The sequence below is a fragment of the Nerophis lumbriciformis genome, linkage group LG16, assembly GCF_033978685.3.
Source record: "Nerophis lumbriciformis linkage group LG16, RoL_Nlum_v2.1, whole genome shotgun sequence".
Taxonomy (NCBI): Eukaryota; Metazoa; Chordata; class Actinopteri; order Syngnathiformes; family Syngnathidae; genus Nerophis; species Nerophis lumbriciformis.
Window position 1 is genome coordinate 6,759,991 of NC_084563.2, and position 16,962 is coordinate 6,776,952.

Genomic DNA, 16,962 nt, shown 5'->3' on the forward strand with positions numbered 1-16,962 from the left:
TCAAAAATAGTACAAAAACACTTATTTTTACACTTGTCTAACCATGGAATTGTTACTAACAGGTACATATTTCATTTTTAAAGCAAAAATAGTACAACAACACTTATTTTTGCACTTGTCTGACCATGGAAATGTTACTAAAAGGTACATCTTTCATTTTTAAAGCAAAAATAGTACAACAACACTTATTTTTACACTTGTCTAACCATGGAAATGTTACTAAAAGGTACATCTTTCATTTTTAAATCAAAAATAGTACAAAAACACTTCTTTATACACTTGTCTGACCATGGAAATGTTACTAACAGGTACATCTTTCATTTTATAATCAAATATAGTACAAAAACACTTCTTTTTACACTTGTCTAACCATGGAAATGTTACTAAAAGGTACATCTTTCATTTTTAAAGCAAAAATAGGACAACAACACTTATTTTTACACTTGTCTGGCCATGGAAATGTTACTAAAAGGTACATCTTTCATTTTTAAAGCAAACATAGTACAACAACACTTATTTTTACACTTGTCTGGCCATGGAAATGTTACTAAAAGGTACATATTTCATTTTTAAATAAAAAAAATAGTACAAAAACACTTATTCTTACACTTGTCTGACCATGGAAATGTTACTAACAGGTACATCTTTCATTTTTAAAGCAAAAATAGTACAAAAACACTTCTTTTTACACTTGTCTGGCCATGGAAATGTTACTAAAAGGTACATATTTCATTTTTAAATAAAAAAAATAGTACAAAAACACTTATTTTTACACTTGTCTGATCATGGAAATGTTACTAACAGGTACATCTTTCATTTTTAAAGCAAAAATAGTACAAAAACACTTCTTTTTACACTTGTCTGACCATGGAAATGTTACTAACAGGTACATATTTCATTTTTGAATCAAAAATAGTACAAAAACACTTCTTTTTACACTTGTCTAACCATACAAATGTTGCTGAAAGGTACATCTTTCATCTTTAAATCAAAAATAGTACAAAAACACTTATTTATACACTTGTCTGACCAAGGAAATGTTACTAACAGGTACATATTTCATTTTTAAAGCAAAAATAGTACAACAACACTTATTTTTACACTTGTCTGACCATGGAAATGTTACTAAAAGGTACATCTTTCATTTTTAAATAAAAAATAGTACAAAAACACTTCTTTTTACACTTGTCTAACCATGAAAATGTTACTAACAGGTACATCTTTCATTTTTAAAGCAAAAATAGTACAACAACACTTATTTTTACACTTGTCTGGCCATGGAAATGTTACTAAAAGGTACATATTTCATTTTTAAATAAAAAAATAGTACAAAAACACTTATTCTTACACTTGTCTGACCATGGAAATGTTACTAACAGGTACATCTTTCATTTTTAAAGCAAAAATAGTACAAAAACACTTCTTTGTACACTTGTGTGACCATGGAAATGTTACTAAAAGGTACATCTTTCATTTTTAAAGCAACAATAATACAACAACACTTATTTTTACACTTGTCTGACCATGGAAATGTTACTAAAAGGTAGATCTTTCATTTTTAAAGCAAAAGAACAAACAAACACAGGACCAGCTAGCAATATGTTTCCATTAATGGTTTAAAGGAGAACTGCACTTTTTGGGGGGAATTTTGTCTACTGTTCACAATTCTCATGTAAGACAGAAACACATATGTTGTTTTTTTTAATTATGCATTCTAAATCGTAAATAAACGCTAGCAAAAGTCAGCTAACAATGGAGACAATGAGTTGCTCTATTCCGCCTATAAAGCCTCTAAAAATCCTCCATTTACTTCATTTAAGAATATTTTTCAACATATTGAGCAAAAGGGTCTTGGTTTTTTTCTACCAAGAACAGTGCGCTTGTTATTAGTGAGAATATACTTATTTTAAGGTATTTTGGGGTTCATTGAGATTAGCTAATTTGACTTGTTTTGGAAAGTCTTGACAAGCCGAATTTTCTTTTTCTATTGGCAGATCATTTTGCTTAGTTCAAGTAAAATACCCCTAATTTTTGTATTTATTTTTTTTCTTGTTTTTGAACACTGACTTTTTGCAGTGTGCTACCAATTTTCAGTGGTCATAATGGAATACACCTTCAGCGTTAGCTCGCCTAATGGCTATCATTAGCTAACGACACGCAAAGCTAATGCGTGGTTAGGTCGTTACGTAGTGAAAGTCCTAAGTGGGCAGGAGCTCCAAACACAGTTGGCACCCTCTGGATAAAGGCTAACAGCCCTTTAAAACGTTGCAATGATTGATTTATTGTGAGGTTAAAGGTCAAACAAAGGAGACAATATTGAGAGTTTCATTTTATTAAAAAAAATAAAAATACTTTGTTGATTGCTAACAATTTTGAATGTTGCTGGGCCAGGTTTGAATTGTATTATTATTGTGTATTATTTTGTTGGACTGATTAATTCATTAGTACTGCGACACCATACTAGTACCGGCATACCAAACAGCTCCATTTTTGTTTCATCTGACCACAGAACTTTCCTCCAGAAGGTCTTATCTTTGTCCATGTGATGTCAGATGAAACACAAATGGAGCTGTTTGGCCACAATACCCAGCAATATGTTTGGAGAAGAAATGGTGAGGTCTTTAATCCCAGGAACACCATTCCTACTGTCGAGCATGGTGGTGGTAGTATTATGCTCTGGGCCTGTTTTGCTGCCAATGGAACTGCTGCTTTAAATGGGACAATGGAAAAGGAGGATTACCTCCAAATTCTTCAGGACAAGCTAAAATCATCAGCCCGGAAATTGGGTCTTGGGCGCAGTTGGGTGTTGCAACAGGACAATGACACCAAACACACCTCAAAAGTGGTAAAGGAATGGCTAAATCAGGCTAGAATGAAGGTTTTAGAATGGCCTTCCCAAAGTCCTGACTTAAAGGTGTGGACAATGCTGAAGAAACAAGTCCATGTCAGAAAAGCAACACATTTAGCTGAACTGCACCAATTTTGTGGCCAAAAATTCTGCCCTCTCGGCATAAATGTTGTATACAGACCATGAAAGATTAATGCTATAAAAAGTAAACAAACTCATTCAAATTGGCTCTCAAATATGTCTAAATATTATTAGGAAGTCCTTGATTTATCTTATAAACCCTATTTTACAAGCGCTCCTGAACGCACCACCACCATGCTTGACGGTAGGGATGGTGTTCCTGGGATTAAAGACCTCACCTTTTTCTCCTCCAAACATATTGCTGGGTATTGTGGCCAAACAGCTCCATTTTTGTTTCATCTGACCACAGAACTTTCCTCCAGAAGGTCTTATCTTTGTCCATGTGATGCCAGATGAAACAAAAATGGAGCTGTTTGGCCACAATACCCAGCAATACGTTTGGAGAAGAAATGGTGAGGTCTTTAATCCCAGGAACACCATTCCTACCGTCGAGCATGGTGGTGTTAGTATTATGCTCTAGGCCTGTTTTGCTGCCAATGGAACTGCTGCTTTAAATGGAACAATGAAAAAGAAGGATTACCTCCAAATTCTTCAGGACAAGCTAAAATCATCAGCCCGGAAATTGGGTCATGGGCGCAGTTGGGTGTTGCAACGGGACAATGACACCAAACACACCTCAAAAGTGGTAAAGGAATGGCTAAATCGGGCTAGAATGAAGGTTTTAGAATGGCCTTCCCAAAGTCCTGACTTAAACGTGTGGACAATGCTGAAGAAACAAGTCCATGTCAGAAAAGCAACACATTTAGCTGAACTGCACCAAGTTTGTGGTCAAAAATTCTGCCCTCTCAGCATAAATGTTGTATACAGACCATGAAAGATTAATGCTATAAAAAGTAAACAAACTCATTCAAATATGTCTAAATATTATTAGGAAGTCCTTGATTTATCTTACAAACCCTATTTTACAAGCACTCCTGAACGCACCACCACCACGCTTGACGGTAGGTATGGTGTTCCTGGGATTAAAGGCCTCACCTTTTTCTCCTCCAAACATATTGCTGGGTATTGTGGCCAAACATTTTTGTTTCATCTGACCACAGAACTTTCCTCCAGAAGGTCATATCTTTGTCCATGTGATGTCAGATGAAACACAAATTGAGCACCCCAAGTGAAAAAGTTTGGACACCCCTGCTCAAAAGCTAATACTTGCTCGCGCTGCAAAATTATCCTTGCTCTTCCCAGCTGGTAGGAATGCGGCGCGCACCAGACGGCGGTGTCGTCGGCCTGATTGAAGAGCCTTTCCCGCTCTTGTCTGGTCATGTGCGAAAGCTGTTGTAAACGCTGTCACTTGGTCTTTCTTACACGTGTAATGGTCTTGTAGTCGTTATGTCAACACGGGCAATTACGCTCCTAAGCCGCTTGGAGGCTCTCTCTGCCATTATGAGATAATCACACAGCTGAATGCTAGCAATAGGAAGGCCTGCGGGGGAACAATGATGGATTATGGGCCGTGCATTTCACACCTAGGCCTTTAGTGATGTCCTACTTAGTCCCACTTGAATAAATAACTGTCATTTATGTCAGTGCATGACCACAGCTGGGGAAATACTACACGGAAACACTGGCCATTGACCACCTCAATAGTGTACAAATCGGGCTATTTTATGGCGCATTGAAAAATCAATAAACTTGCAGCAGCAGTTAAAATAATTATAAAAACATATTCAACCTGAAAACATCAAAATATAACAAACATAAACAATCCAAACAACCTTTCCCACTAAACCGGGGGTCGGCAACCCAAAATGTTGAAAGAGCCATATTGGAGCGAAAATACAAAAGAGAAAACCGTCTGGAGCCGCAAAAAAAATAAACGCCTTATATAAGTGTTATAATGAAGGCGACACATGATGTAAGTGTGTAAGTTAACTATATTAGCCTACTATCAAAATGACTTTAAACGTCTTATAATTATATGTTATAATTCACACACAGTATAAAAGGTTTGGTGGACAAAACGAGACAAAGAAGGAATGGCAGAAAACACGTCTTTCTTTGGTAGCGTCGGAGAAAGTTGTACATGTAAACAAAGTACGTTGAGTTCAAGGTCGGCCGAAAAACAAAACATAAACAATCCAAACAACCTTTCCCACTAAACCGGGGGTCGGCAACCCAAAATGTTGAAAGAGCCATATTGGAGCGAAAATACAAAAGAGAAAACCGTCTGGAGCCGCAAAAAAAATAAAAGCCTTATATAAGTGTCATAATGAAGGCAACACATGATGTAAGTGTGTAAGTTAACTATATTAGCCTACTCTCAAAATGACTTTAAACGTCTTATAATTATATGTTATAATTCACACACAGTATAAAAGGTTTGGTGGACAAAACGAGACAAAGAAGGAATGGCATAAAACACGTCTTTCTCTGGTAGCGTCGGAGAAAGTTGTACATGTAAACAAAGTACGTTGAGTTCAAGGTCGGCCGAAAAACAAACATAAACAATCCAAACAACCTTTCCCACTAAACCGGGTCGGCAACCCAAAATGTTGAAAGAGCCATATTGGAGCGAAAATACAAAAGAGAAAACCGTCTGGAGCCGCAAAAAAAATAAAAGCCTTATATAAGTGTCATAATGAAGGCGACACATGATGTAAGTGTGTAAGTTAACTATATTAGCCTACTATCAAAATGACTTTAAACGTCTTATAATTATATGTTATAATTCACACACAGTATAAAAGGTTTGGTGGACAAAACGAGACAAAGAAGGAATGGCAGAAAACACGTCTTTCTTTGGTAGCGTCGGAGAAAGTTGTACATGTAAACAAAGTACGTTGAGTTCAAGGTCGGCCGAAAAACAAACATAAACAATCCAAACAACCTTCCCCACTAAACCGGGGGTCGGCAACCCAAAATGTTGAAAGAGCCATATTGGAGCGAAAATACAAAAGAGAAAACCGTCTGGAGCCGCAAAAAAAATAAACGCCTTATATAAGTGTTATAATGAAGGCGACACATGATGTAAGTGTGTAAGTTAACTATATTAGCCTACTATCAAAATGACTTTTAATTCACACACAGTATAAAAGGTTTGGTGGACAAAACGAGACAAAGAAGGAATGGCAGAAAACACGTCTTTCTTTGGTAGCGTCGGAGAAAGTTGTACATGTAAACAAAGTACGTTGAGTTCAAGGTCGGCCGAAAAACAAACATAAACAATCCAAACAACCTTCCCCACTAAACCGGGGGTCGGCAACCCAAAATGTTGAAAGAGCCATATTGGAGCGAAAATACAAAAGAGAAAACCGTCTGGAGCCGCAAAAAAAAATAAAAGCCTTATATAAGTGTCATAATGAAGGCAACACATGATGTAAGTGTGTAAGTTAACTATATTAGCCTACTATCAAAATGACTTTAAACGTCTTATAATTATATGTTATAATTCACACACAGTATAAAAGGTTTGGTGGACAAAACGAGACAAAGAAGGAATGGCACAAAACACGTCTTTCTTTGGTAGCGTCGGAGAAAGTTGTACATGTAACCAAAGTACGTTGAGTTCAAGGTCGGCCGAAAAACAAACATAAACAATCCAAACAACCTTTCCCACTAAACCGGGGGTCGGCAACCCAAAATGTTGAAAGAGCCATATTGGAGCGAAAATACAAAAGAGAAAACCGTCTGGAGCCGCAAAAAAAATAAAAGCCTTATATAAGTGTTATAATGAAGGCGACACATGATGTAAGTGTGTAAGTTAACTATATTAGCCTACTATCAAAATGACTCTAAACGTCTTATAATTATATGTTATAATTCACACACAGTATAAAAGGTTTGGTGGACAAAACGAGACAAAGAAGGAATGGCAGAAAACACGTCTTTCTCTGGTAGCGTCGGAGAAAGTTGTACATGTAAACAAAGTACGTTGAGTTCAAGGTCGGCCGAAAAACAAACATAAACAATCCAAACAACCTTCCCCACTAAACCGGGGGTCGGCAACCCAAAATGTTGAAAGAGCCATATTGGAGCGAAAATACAAAAGAGAAAACCGTCTGAAGCCGCAAAAAAAATAAAAGCCTTATATAAGTGTTATAATGAAGGCGACACATGATGTAAGTGTGTAAATTAACTATATTAGCCTACTCTCAAAATGACTTTAAACGTCTTATAATTATATGTTATAATTCACACACAGTATAAAAGGTTTGGTGGACAAAACGAGACAAAGAAGGAATGGCACAAAACACGTCTTTCTTTGGTAGCGTCGGAGAAAGTTGTACACGTAAACAAAGTACGTTGAGTTCAAGGTCGGCCGAAAAACAAACATAAACAATCCAAACAACCTTCCCCACTAAACCGGGGGTCGGCAACCCAAAATGTTGAAAGAGCCATATTGGAGCGAAAATACAAAAGAGAAAACCGTCTGGAGCCGCAAAAAAAATAAAAGCCTTATATAAGTGTCATAATGAAGGCAACACATGATGTAAGTGTGTAAGTTAACTATATTAGCCTACTATCAAAATGACTTTAAACGTCTTATAATTATATGTTATAATTCACACACAGTATAAAAGGTTTGGTGGACAAAACGAGACAAAGAAGGAATAGCATAAAACACGTCTTTCTTTGGTAGCGTCGGAGAAAGTTGTACATGTAAACAAAGTACGTTGAGTTCAAGGTCGGCCGAAAAACAAACATAAACAATCCAAACAACCTTTCCCACTAAACCGGGGGCCGGCAAGCCAAAATGTTGAAAGAGCCATATTGGAGCGAAAATACAAAAGAGAAAACCGTCTGGAGCCGCAAAAAAAATAAAAGCCTTATATAAGTGTTATAATGAAGGCAACACATGATGTAAGTTAACTATATTAGCCTACTATCAAAATGACTTTAAACGTCTTATAATTATATGTTATAATCCACACACAGTATAAAAGGTTTGGTGGACAAAACGAGACAAAGAAGGAATGGCAGAAAACACGTCTTTCTTTGGTAGCGTCGGAGAAAGTTGTACATGTAAACAAAGTACGTTGAGTTCAAGGTCGGCCGAAAAACAAACATAAACAATCCAAACAACCTTTCCCACTAAACCGGGGGTCGGCAACCCAAAATGTTGAAAGAGCCATATTGGAGCGAAAATACAAAAGAGAAAACCGTCTGGAGCCGCAAAAAAAATAAAAGCCTTATATAAGTGTTATAATGAAGGCGACACATGATGTAAGTGTGTAAGTTAACTATATTAGCCTACTATCAAAATGACTTTGAACGTCTTATAATTATATGTTATAATTCACACACAGTATAAAAGGTTTGGTGGACAAAACAAGACAAAGAAGGAATGGAAGAAAACACGTCTTTCTTTGGTAGCGTCGGAGAAAGTTGTACATGTAAACAAAGTACGTTGAGTTCAAGGTCGGCCGAAAAACAAACATAAACAATCCAAACAACCTTTCCCACTAAACCGGGGGTCGGCAACCCAAAATGTTGAAAGAGCCATATTGGAGCGAAAATACAAAAGAGAAAACCGTCTGGAGCCGCAAAAAAAATAAACGCCTTATATAAGTGTTATAATGAAGGCAACACATGATGTAAGTTAACTATATTAGCCTACTATCAAAATGACTTTAAACGTCTTATAATTATATGTTATGATGCACACACAGTATAAAAGGTTTGGTGGACAAAACGAGACAAAGAAGGAATGGCATAAAACACGTCTTTCTCTGGTAGCGTCGGAGAAAGTTGTACATGTAAACAAAGTACGTTGAGTTCAAGGTCGGCCGAAATTAGTAGGACAAAACGGCACTCGCCAAGTACTCTCAGCAGTGAAGCATGTTTAATATAAACAGTGGGATTTCTAACAATTAGTACGGTTTGTGTCATGTTTGTCGTCCCACAGAAAATATATTAAAACAAAAAATATATTTTTCTCCATATTTGTCCATTTTTTAAAAGCTCCAGGGAGCTCTAGAGCCGCGGGTTGCCCACCCCCGCACTAAACTAACACAAAAAGTCAACACACACGGTCACACGTAACACAACCTGCTTACGGAACTTTGTGGATCCTATCTCAGCTGCAATCGGGCGGAAGGCGGGGTACACCCTGGACAAGTCGCCACCTCATCACAGGGCGACTTGCCCACGGTGATAAAAAATATCATATCAAAGAAATGTCCAAGCACAACACATAATTCAAAATTCCTTTTTTGCTGCTTCAACACAGCTCAATCAACAAAGAAAAAGGTCAAATGAAATAACTTAGTTGTAGGTTAACAATGCTTGTCTTTGTCTCAGACAGACAGGGCTTTTCTGTCCGTAACACACACACCGCAAAATGATGTTGCTGACTAAGGAGGCGTCACACTTGCTTGGTGCTGTTGCTCCAGTTGGACTTTCTCTCCTTAAAAGCCGCCACTGTACATTTTGTAGATGGCTGTCTACAGGTATATCTGGACTGTATTATAGTTACGTCCACATCACAGACATGCTGACAATGCTGTGTTTTCTTTGCATTCGGTTTGAACTCACAATTTGCAGAACCCATTAGAAGCCATGAGCCAGGGGTTGATACGATTGGAAGGGGCGGACCGACTGGGACGGGTTAGCTAGCTCGAGGTCGGCCTAACCTCGTCTCACGGGAATGAGCTTCTGTTGAAACGTCCTTGGTGAAAGTATATATCTGCAACCCAATCAACATTGTCTCCCCTTCCTTGTGGCTTTAAAAAAAACGAGTCGCTACTATATTTCTGGTGCGCCACTTCCCGCTCTCACAACTTGTGATTGGATACTCATTTGTGACTCACAAGTGAGTATCCAATCACAGGAGGCGTGAGCAAGCTGGGAGGGCTACTGTCGACGACTCGTAATCTGATCAACTGTGTGCGCCGTGTTGGCCTACACTGCACAGGCGGATTTCAACAAGCTGGCTGAACTCTGATTGGATAAAAGCTCCAACGTAAAAAAACAAACAAAAGCAAGACTGGAACTGAGAATATGATGAATACTTTGATATATTTATGGAGAATCAATTAAAAAAATGAAATGAACTTTTATCAATTTATGATCATGATTTATGACGGCACACCACTGCTGACTCGTTACGAGCAGGAAATTGCACTTTAATTTGTGTGTTGTCCCAAATAATTTGTATTAATTTTTTTTGTGTGTATTTTTTTAATATTTATTTATTTTTATTTTTTTATACAAGTTTTTATTAATTTTATTTATGCTTGTATTTAATAATAATAATAATAATAATAACAGATTTTATTTGTAAAAAGCACTTTACATTGAGTAAACAACCTCAAAAATAAAAGGATAATAAAAAATCAATAAAAATAATAACCAGAACAGCCAAATAGCTAAAACTAGTATGCATATATCTAAAAAAAAATGCTTTTTAAAAAAAAAAAAGGTTTTTAAGCCTTTTTTTAAAAGCATCCACAGTCTGTGGTGCCCTCAGGTGGTCAGGGAGAGCGTTCCACAGACTTTTATTTGTGTTTTATCGCTGTAATATGTTTTTTCTTCTGTGATATGGATCCCTCTGGGTCTGAAATAAAATGACTATTATTATATAATGGCTGCTCAGTAAACATGTATGTCTTCTTTCTTGCAGGGCCCCACAACACCCAAGAAGGTGCAGATGAAGCAAAATGGCCCTGCGGCAAAAGCGCCGATGAAGGTATTGTCCACAACACAACTATGTTTTAAAAAGCCACATTGATTTTATAGCCAAACAGACTCAGGAATGTGATAAGCACCTTGCAATTAGCTCACCTGATAGTACATTTCTTTGGCGGAATGTTCCGCCAGCCCAAATCTTCAGCTCTGCCTCTCTTTAAGCAAACACACCTGACCTCTAAAATGGTTGCCCGGGGCAAGGTTTAAACCCGTGACCCCCTTGTCGCGACCCCGCCGTCTTGGGTTGCGGGCCGCCTTTGATGCTCCCGCGACAAGGTGCAAATGGGGTGGGCTTCTCTGCACGTTTGATCAAATGGCCGTGACAGGCGGACAGATAAGAGCATTTCAGCACAAAGACAGTACACTAGGGTTGTAGTAAATACTAATGAATCATATCCAGTACTATACCGCCTCTAAAAAGTACCGGCGCGTCGTCACGTCGTGACATTGCTGGTTTTTACGAGCATGTTGGGCAGCGCACGCACACAGAGTACTTACAAGCAGACACAGTGTGTAGACAGAAAAGGGAGCATGGACGCATTTTGGTGTAAAAAGTCAAGATAAAGGTGAAGTTATAACAGGAAGAGGTGCTTTAAGACATGGCTAACATCCATCCACAGTGTTTTAGCTGCTTCTAAATCACTAATCCTGGTCTCCATGGTGACAAATAAAGTAAGTTTCTTACAAGTAACATTATCACTGGAGGACGAGGAATAGCTAAACATGCTTCACTACACACCGTAGGACAGGCCTTGGCAATTATTTTGACTCGGGGGCCACATTTAGAGAAAAAAAAATGTGTCTGGGGGCCGGTATATCTATTTTTAGGAACACTAATACAAAACCTCACAATCATCATCATCATCATCATTTCTTTTTATTCCTTTCATGAAAATATATATACAAGCCATATAAAGTTGACACTTTCATTGTTTTTTGTTTCTTATACATTTCCATGATCAGAAAGGAGCAGATTGAAGAATACTATTCTTATATTTATCTGTCCCCTTTTTAACACAAATTATTTAGATGACTTTATAACTGTTCCCTCCACCAACACCCAAACTCCAACATACCGTATTTTCCGCACTATTAGCCGCACCTAAAAACCACAAATTTACTCAAAAGCTGACAGTGCGGCTTATAACCCGGTGCGCTTTATATATGGATTAATATTAAGATTCATTTTCATAAAGTTTCGGTCTCGCAACTACGGTAAACAGCCGCCATCTTTTTTCCCCGTAGAAGAGGAAGTGCTTCTTCTTCTACGCAAGCAACCGCAAAGGTAAGCACCCGCCCCCATAGAACAGGAAGCGCTTCTTCTTCTACTGTAAGCAACCACCCGCCCGCGTAGAAGAAGAAGAAGCGCGCGGATATTACGTTTCATTTCCTTTGTGTGTTTGCATCTGTAAAGACCACAAAATGGCTCCTACTAAGCGACAGGTTTCCGGTACATGAAAAGACGCAATCTCTCCATCCGCACACGGACTACTATTTCACAGCAACTGCCTAAAGACTTTCAAGAAAAGCTGGCTACTTTCCGTGCATATTGTAAAAACAAGATAGCTGAAAAAAAGATCCGGCCAGAGAACATTATCAACATGGACGAGGTTCCAGACAGCTTATTTTTCACATGCAATATATGAGCTTTCTATGTCATGACCCCAAGAAATCTGATTTCAGACACCTTTTCAATTTTCACATTATTTATGGATAAACTAACTTCTATCTTTCTTTTATTACTGAATACCATAAATTTAGTCTTTTCCAAGTTCAAAGATAATTTATCAAACCACAATTTTAGTTGAACCATTTCCTCTTCAATATTATCGGCTAAGATTTTCAAGTCATCTCCTGAACAGTATAAATTTGTATCGTCTGCGAATAATACGTACTGTAAAATTTTCGAAACCTCACAAATATCATTTATATATAAAATAAAAAGTTTGGGTCCTAAAATCGAACCTTGTGGAATTCCACATTCAATTTTCAAACATTCTGATCTATAACCATCAATCTCAACATATATACAATAATGTCTGACTGAATGCTAAAATCGTTTTGACCGACCGCCTTAAAAAGCATAATGGAATTTTACATTTTTCTATAAACGATAAAACACTGAATATTGACAAAATATGAATGTCACACCCCCTTTCGATCGACATATTTTACAATCGAGTGAAACGCGACAAAAATGCAAGAAACAGTGAAATATGAACGCGAAGGGTACAAAATAAACCCACCTACAATCTGATACATCTGATATTTAATGAATTTCTTCCAGGGATCAATAAAGTACTTTCTATTCTATTCTATTCTATTCTATATATCACTAAGCTTTAGAACTTTGTTGTGAAAATCTCCTTACGCGTCGGTGGAAACGCTTCCCGCCCACACTGCTTGGTGCCTCGTCTGAGTTGCTGTGACGTAGATGACCATAGTAACTAATTAGACGACCAGAGCAACTAATTAGATTACCATAGTAACTGGTATATCATCTATAAGCACAAATTTCAACCATTGAAATACTTAGTATAGTTGAAGACTTACGGTCATTAAAAAACATGACTGCACATCATAATGGCAGCTACAGTTTCCATCTTAAAGATCTAAAAAAAATATTTGGGAATGTCCGGCGGGCCAGATTGAAAAGCTCAACGGGCCGCATGTGGCCCTCGGGCCTTAATTTGCCCAGGTCTGCCGTAGGAGGATACAATAGCTCACCGGCGTCACAACGTAAACAAATGCCATGGGTGGATCTACACCTGACGTCCACTGTAATGATACCAAGTACAAGAGCGTATCTAGTCGACACTACTATGATTACATGGATATTTTTTTTAAATCATATTATGTGTATAAAGTCAGTAAATACGTCCCTGGACACATGAGGACTTTGAATATGACCAATGTATGATCCTGTAGCTACTTGGTATCAGATCGATACCTAAATGTGTGGTATCATCCAAAACTAATGTCAAGTATCAAAGAAGAGAAGAATAAGCGATTATTACATTTTATCAGAAGTGTAGATAGACCATGTTAAAACAGAAAATAAGCAGATAAAGTTGATTCATATAAATGTTTACAGTTTGTCCCTCATAATGTGTACAAAACATAATATGTTTTGAGTAATAAAAAAAGCATAGTAAAATTCTCAGGAATCCAAAAGGCCCCCACTCATAAAAATGTATCATTTATGTTTTTCTAATTTTAACATCAACTTCCGATTCATCCATCAATCATAAGTTGTTTTTTTTGTTTTTGTTTAATTTTTTCCAACAAAACTTTGTTTTTTGTGTAGCAAACACACAAAATATGCAACATCTTCCCCCAAAAATATTTCTAAATAAAGTCATTCCTAACATTGATTTTGATTAAATATTAGGTTTTGAGTAATAAAAAATAAAATTATACAAAAATTCTCAGGAATCCAAAAGGCCCCCCCACTCATAAAAATGACTCATTTTTTATTTTTTTTATTTTAACATTAACTTCAGATGTATCCATCAAATAATACGTTTTTATTTTTTGTTTGTGTTTGTTTTTATTTTTTTTATTTTTTTGGATAACAAACACGCAAAATATGCAATATTTATGTAAAATAGTAATATTTTCCTCCCAAAAAATGTCAATTGGTGTGAAGTAATTGCAGCCTAAACATGTCAATAGTTCATTGAACTATTGATTTTAATGCATTATTATGTTTTGAGTAGTAAAACAAATCATATTAAAGTTCCCAGGACTCCAAAAGGCCCACTCATAAAAATGAGTAGGATGAATGAAGAATCCTTACGAGTAGAAACGCTATTGACGGCTAGAAGACAAAACGGCACTTGTACTTCTGGTTGAAAGCACTAAATTTGTCTGTTTTATGTTCATTTTTTCCAACAAAACGTAGTTTTTTTTTTATAGCAAACACACCAAATATGCAATTGTTATGCAAAATAGTAATATTTTCCTCCAAAATCAGTGAAATATCTGTTGTGTAGTGATTGGAGCCTAAATATGTCAATAGTTCATTATTAGACTATTGATTTTAATGCATTATTATGTTTTGAGTAATAAAAAAAGCATAGTAAAATTCTCAGGAATCCAAAAGGCCCCCACTCATAAAAATGTATCATTTATGTTTTTCTAATTTTAACATCAACTTCAGATTCATCCATCAATCATAAGTTTTTGTTTTGTTTTGTTTGTTTTTGTTTAATTTTTTCCAAAAAAACTTAGTTTTTTGTGTAGCAAACACACAAAATATGCAACATCTTCCCCCCAAAATATTTCTAAATAAAGTAATTCCTAACATTGATTTTGATTAAATATTATGTTTTGAGTAATAAAAAATAAAATTATACAAAAATTCTCAGGAATCCAAAAGGCATAAAAATTTTCATAAAAATGACTCAATTTTTTATTTTTTTTATTTTAACATTAACTTCAGATGTATCCATCAAATAATACGTTTTTATTTTTTGTTTGTGTTTGTTTTTTGTTTTTTTTAGTTTTTTGGATAACAAACACGCAAAATATGCAATATTTATGTAAAATAGTAATATTTTCCTCCCAAAAAATGTAAATTGGTGTGAAGTAATTGCAGCCTAAACATGTCAATAGTTCATTGAACTATTGATTTTAATGCATTATTATGTTTTGAGTAGTAAAAAAATCATATTAAAGTTCCCAGGACTCCAAAAGGCCCACTCATAAAAATGAGTAGGATGAATGAAGAATCCTTACGAGTAGAAACGCTATTGATGGCTAGAAGACAAAACGGCACTTGTACTTCTGGTTGAAAGCACTAAATTTGTCTGTTTTATGTTCATTTTTTCCAACAAAACATAGTTGTTTTTTTTATAGCAAACACACCAAATATGCAATTGTTATGCAAAATAGTAATATTTTCCTCCAAAATCAGTGAAATATCTGTTATGTAGTGATTGGAGCCTAAATATGTCAATAGTTCATTATTAGACTATTGATTTTAATGCATTATTATGTTTTGAGTAATAAAAAAAGCATAGTAAAATTCTCAGGAATCCAAAAGGCCCCCACTCATAAAAATGTATCATTTATGTTTTTCTAATTTTAACATCAACTTCAGATTCATCCATCAATCATAAGTTTTTGTTTTGTTTTGTTTGTTTTTGTTTAATTTTTTCCAACAAAACTTTGTTTTTTGTGTAGCAAACACACAAAATATGCAATATCTTCCCCCAAAAATATTTCTAAATAAAGTAATTCCTAACATTGATTTTGATTAAATATTATGTTTTGAGTAATAAAAAATAAAATTATACAAACATTCTCAGGAATCCAAAAGGCCCCCCCACTCACAAAAATGACTCATTTTTATTTTTATTTTTTTTAACATTAACTTCAGATGTATCCATCAAATAATACGTTTTTATTTTTTGTTTGTGTTTGTTTTTTTGTTTTTTTTTGTTTTTTGGATAACAAACACGCAAAATATGCAATATTTATGTAAAATAGTAATATTTTCCTCCCAAAAAATGTCAATTGGTGTGAAGTAATTGCAGCCTAAACATGTCAATAGTTCATTGAACTATTGATTTTAATGCATTATCATACCTGCCAACTTTTGAAATCAGAAAAACCTAGTAGCCAGGGTCCAAGGGCCGCAGGCCCCGGTAGGTCCAGGACAAAGTCCTGGTGGAGGGTTCAGGGCTTCGCCCCCCGACGCAAAATGATTATTAGCATTCAGACAGGTTAAAATGTTGCTAAAACCATCACTTTTCTATCAGTCACAGTGACTTTTCAAAACAAAAATATTACAGCAAAAATCATATGGGTTGATTGGCATGTTTATTCTGTAAGCTAACTTCAATAGTTTGAAATTATTTTGACAGTTAATGCCAGTTATCCTGTCAACCTTTCACAAGACTTCAATTTGTTAATTGAAAGTATAAACAGTATAAACACTTTTTACAGTAAACAAATGGTAAAACAGTACTAAACAATTCCATTAAAAAAAAAATTGGTGTCATTATTAACTTTCTGTCCAAGCTTGTATAATCTACTGCCTTGTTCAATTGTAAAAAATATTCTGTGCCTAAAATTCACATTTCTATCACAATTATCATACTGTAAACATGGTAAGCTAACTTCATTAAAATTAATAGTCCTGTCAATAGCATGGAATTACAATTCAAATGTAGTTTTTTTGTAAGCCTTTCAAAAGAATTCAAAATATGAAAAATTAATGCAAATTAATTTAAGCCATCAGACACTTGAAAAGTGGCACATCACATCTCTAATGTAATCATTTGAACTTTTCAACAGAAATAGCACTGCAAAAATATTAAGGACATACTTCTGTATTTTGGTAG

At 35.7% G+C, this 16,962-nt stretch overlaps 1 protein-coding gene across 3 annotated transcripts in view; it reads left to right on the top strand.

Annotated features, from left to right (window-relative positions):
- npm1b (nucleophosmin 1b) overlaps positions 1-16,962 on the top strand; it is a 90,655-nt gene that overhangs the window by 29,843 nt on the left and 43,850 nt on the right. For all 3 annotated transcript variants that reach the window (XM_061976554.2, XM_061976556.2, XM_061976559.2), the window contains one exon: positions 10,548-10,613. In XM_061976554.2, the coding sequence (XP_061832538.2) occupies positions 10,548-10,613 (66 nt within the window). The remainder of the gene's footprint in view (positions 1-10,547; positions 10,614-16,962) is intronic.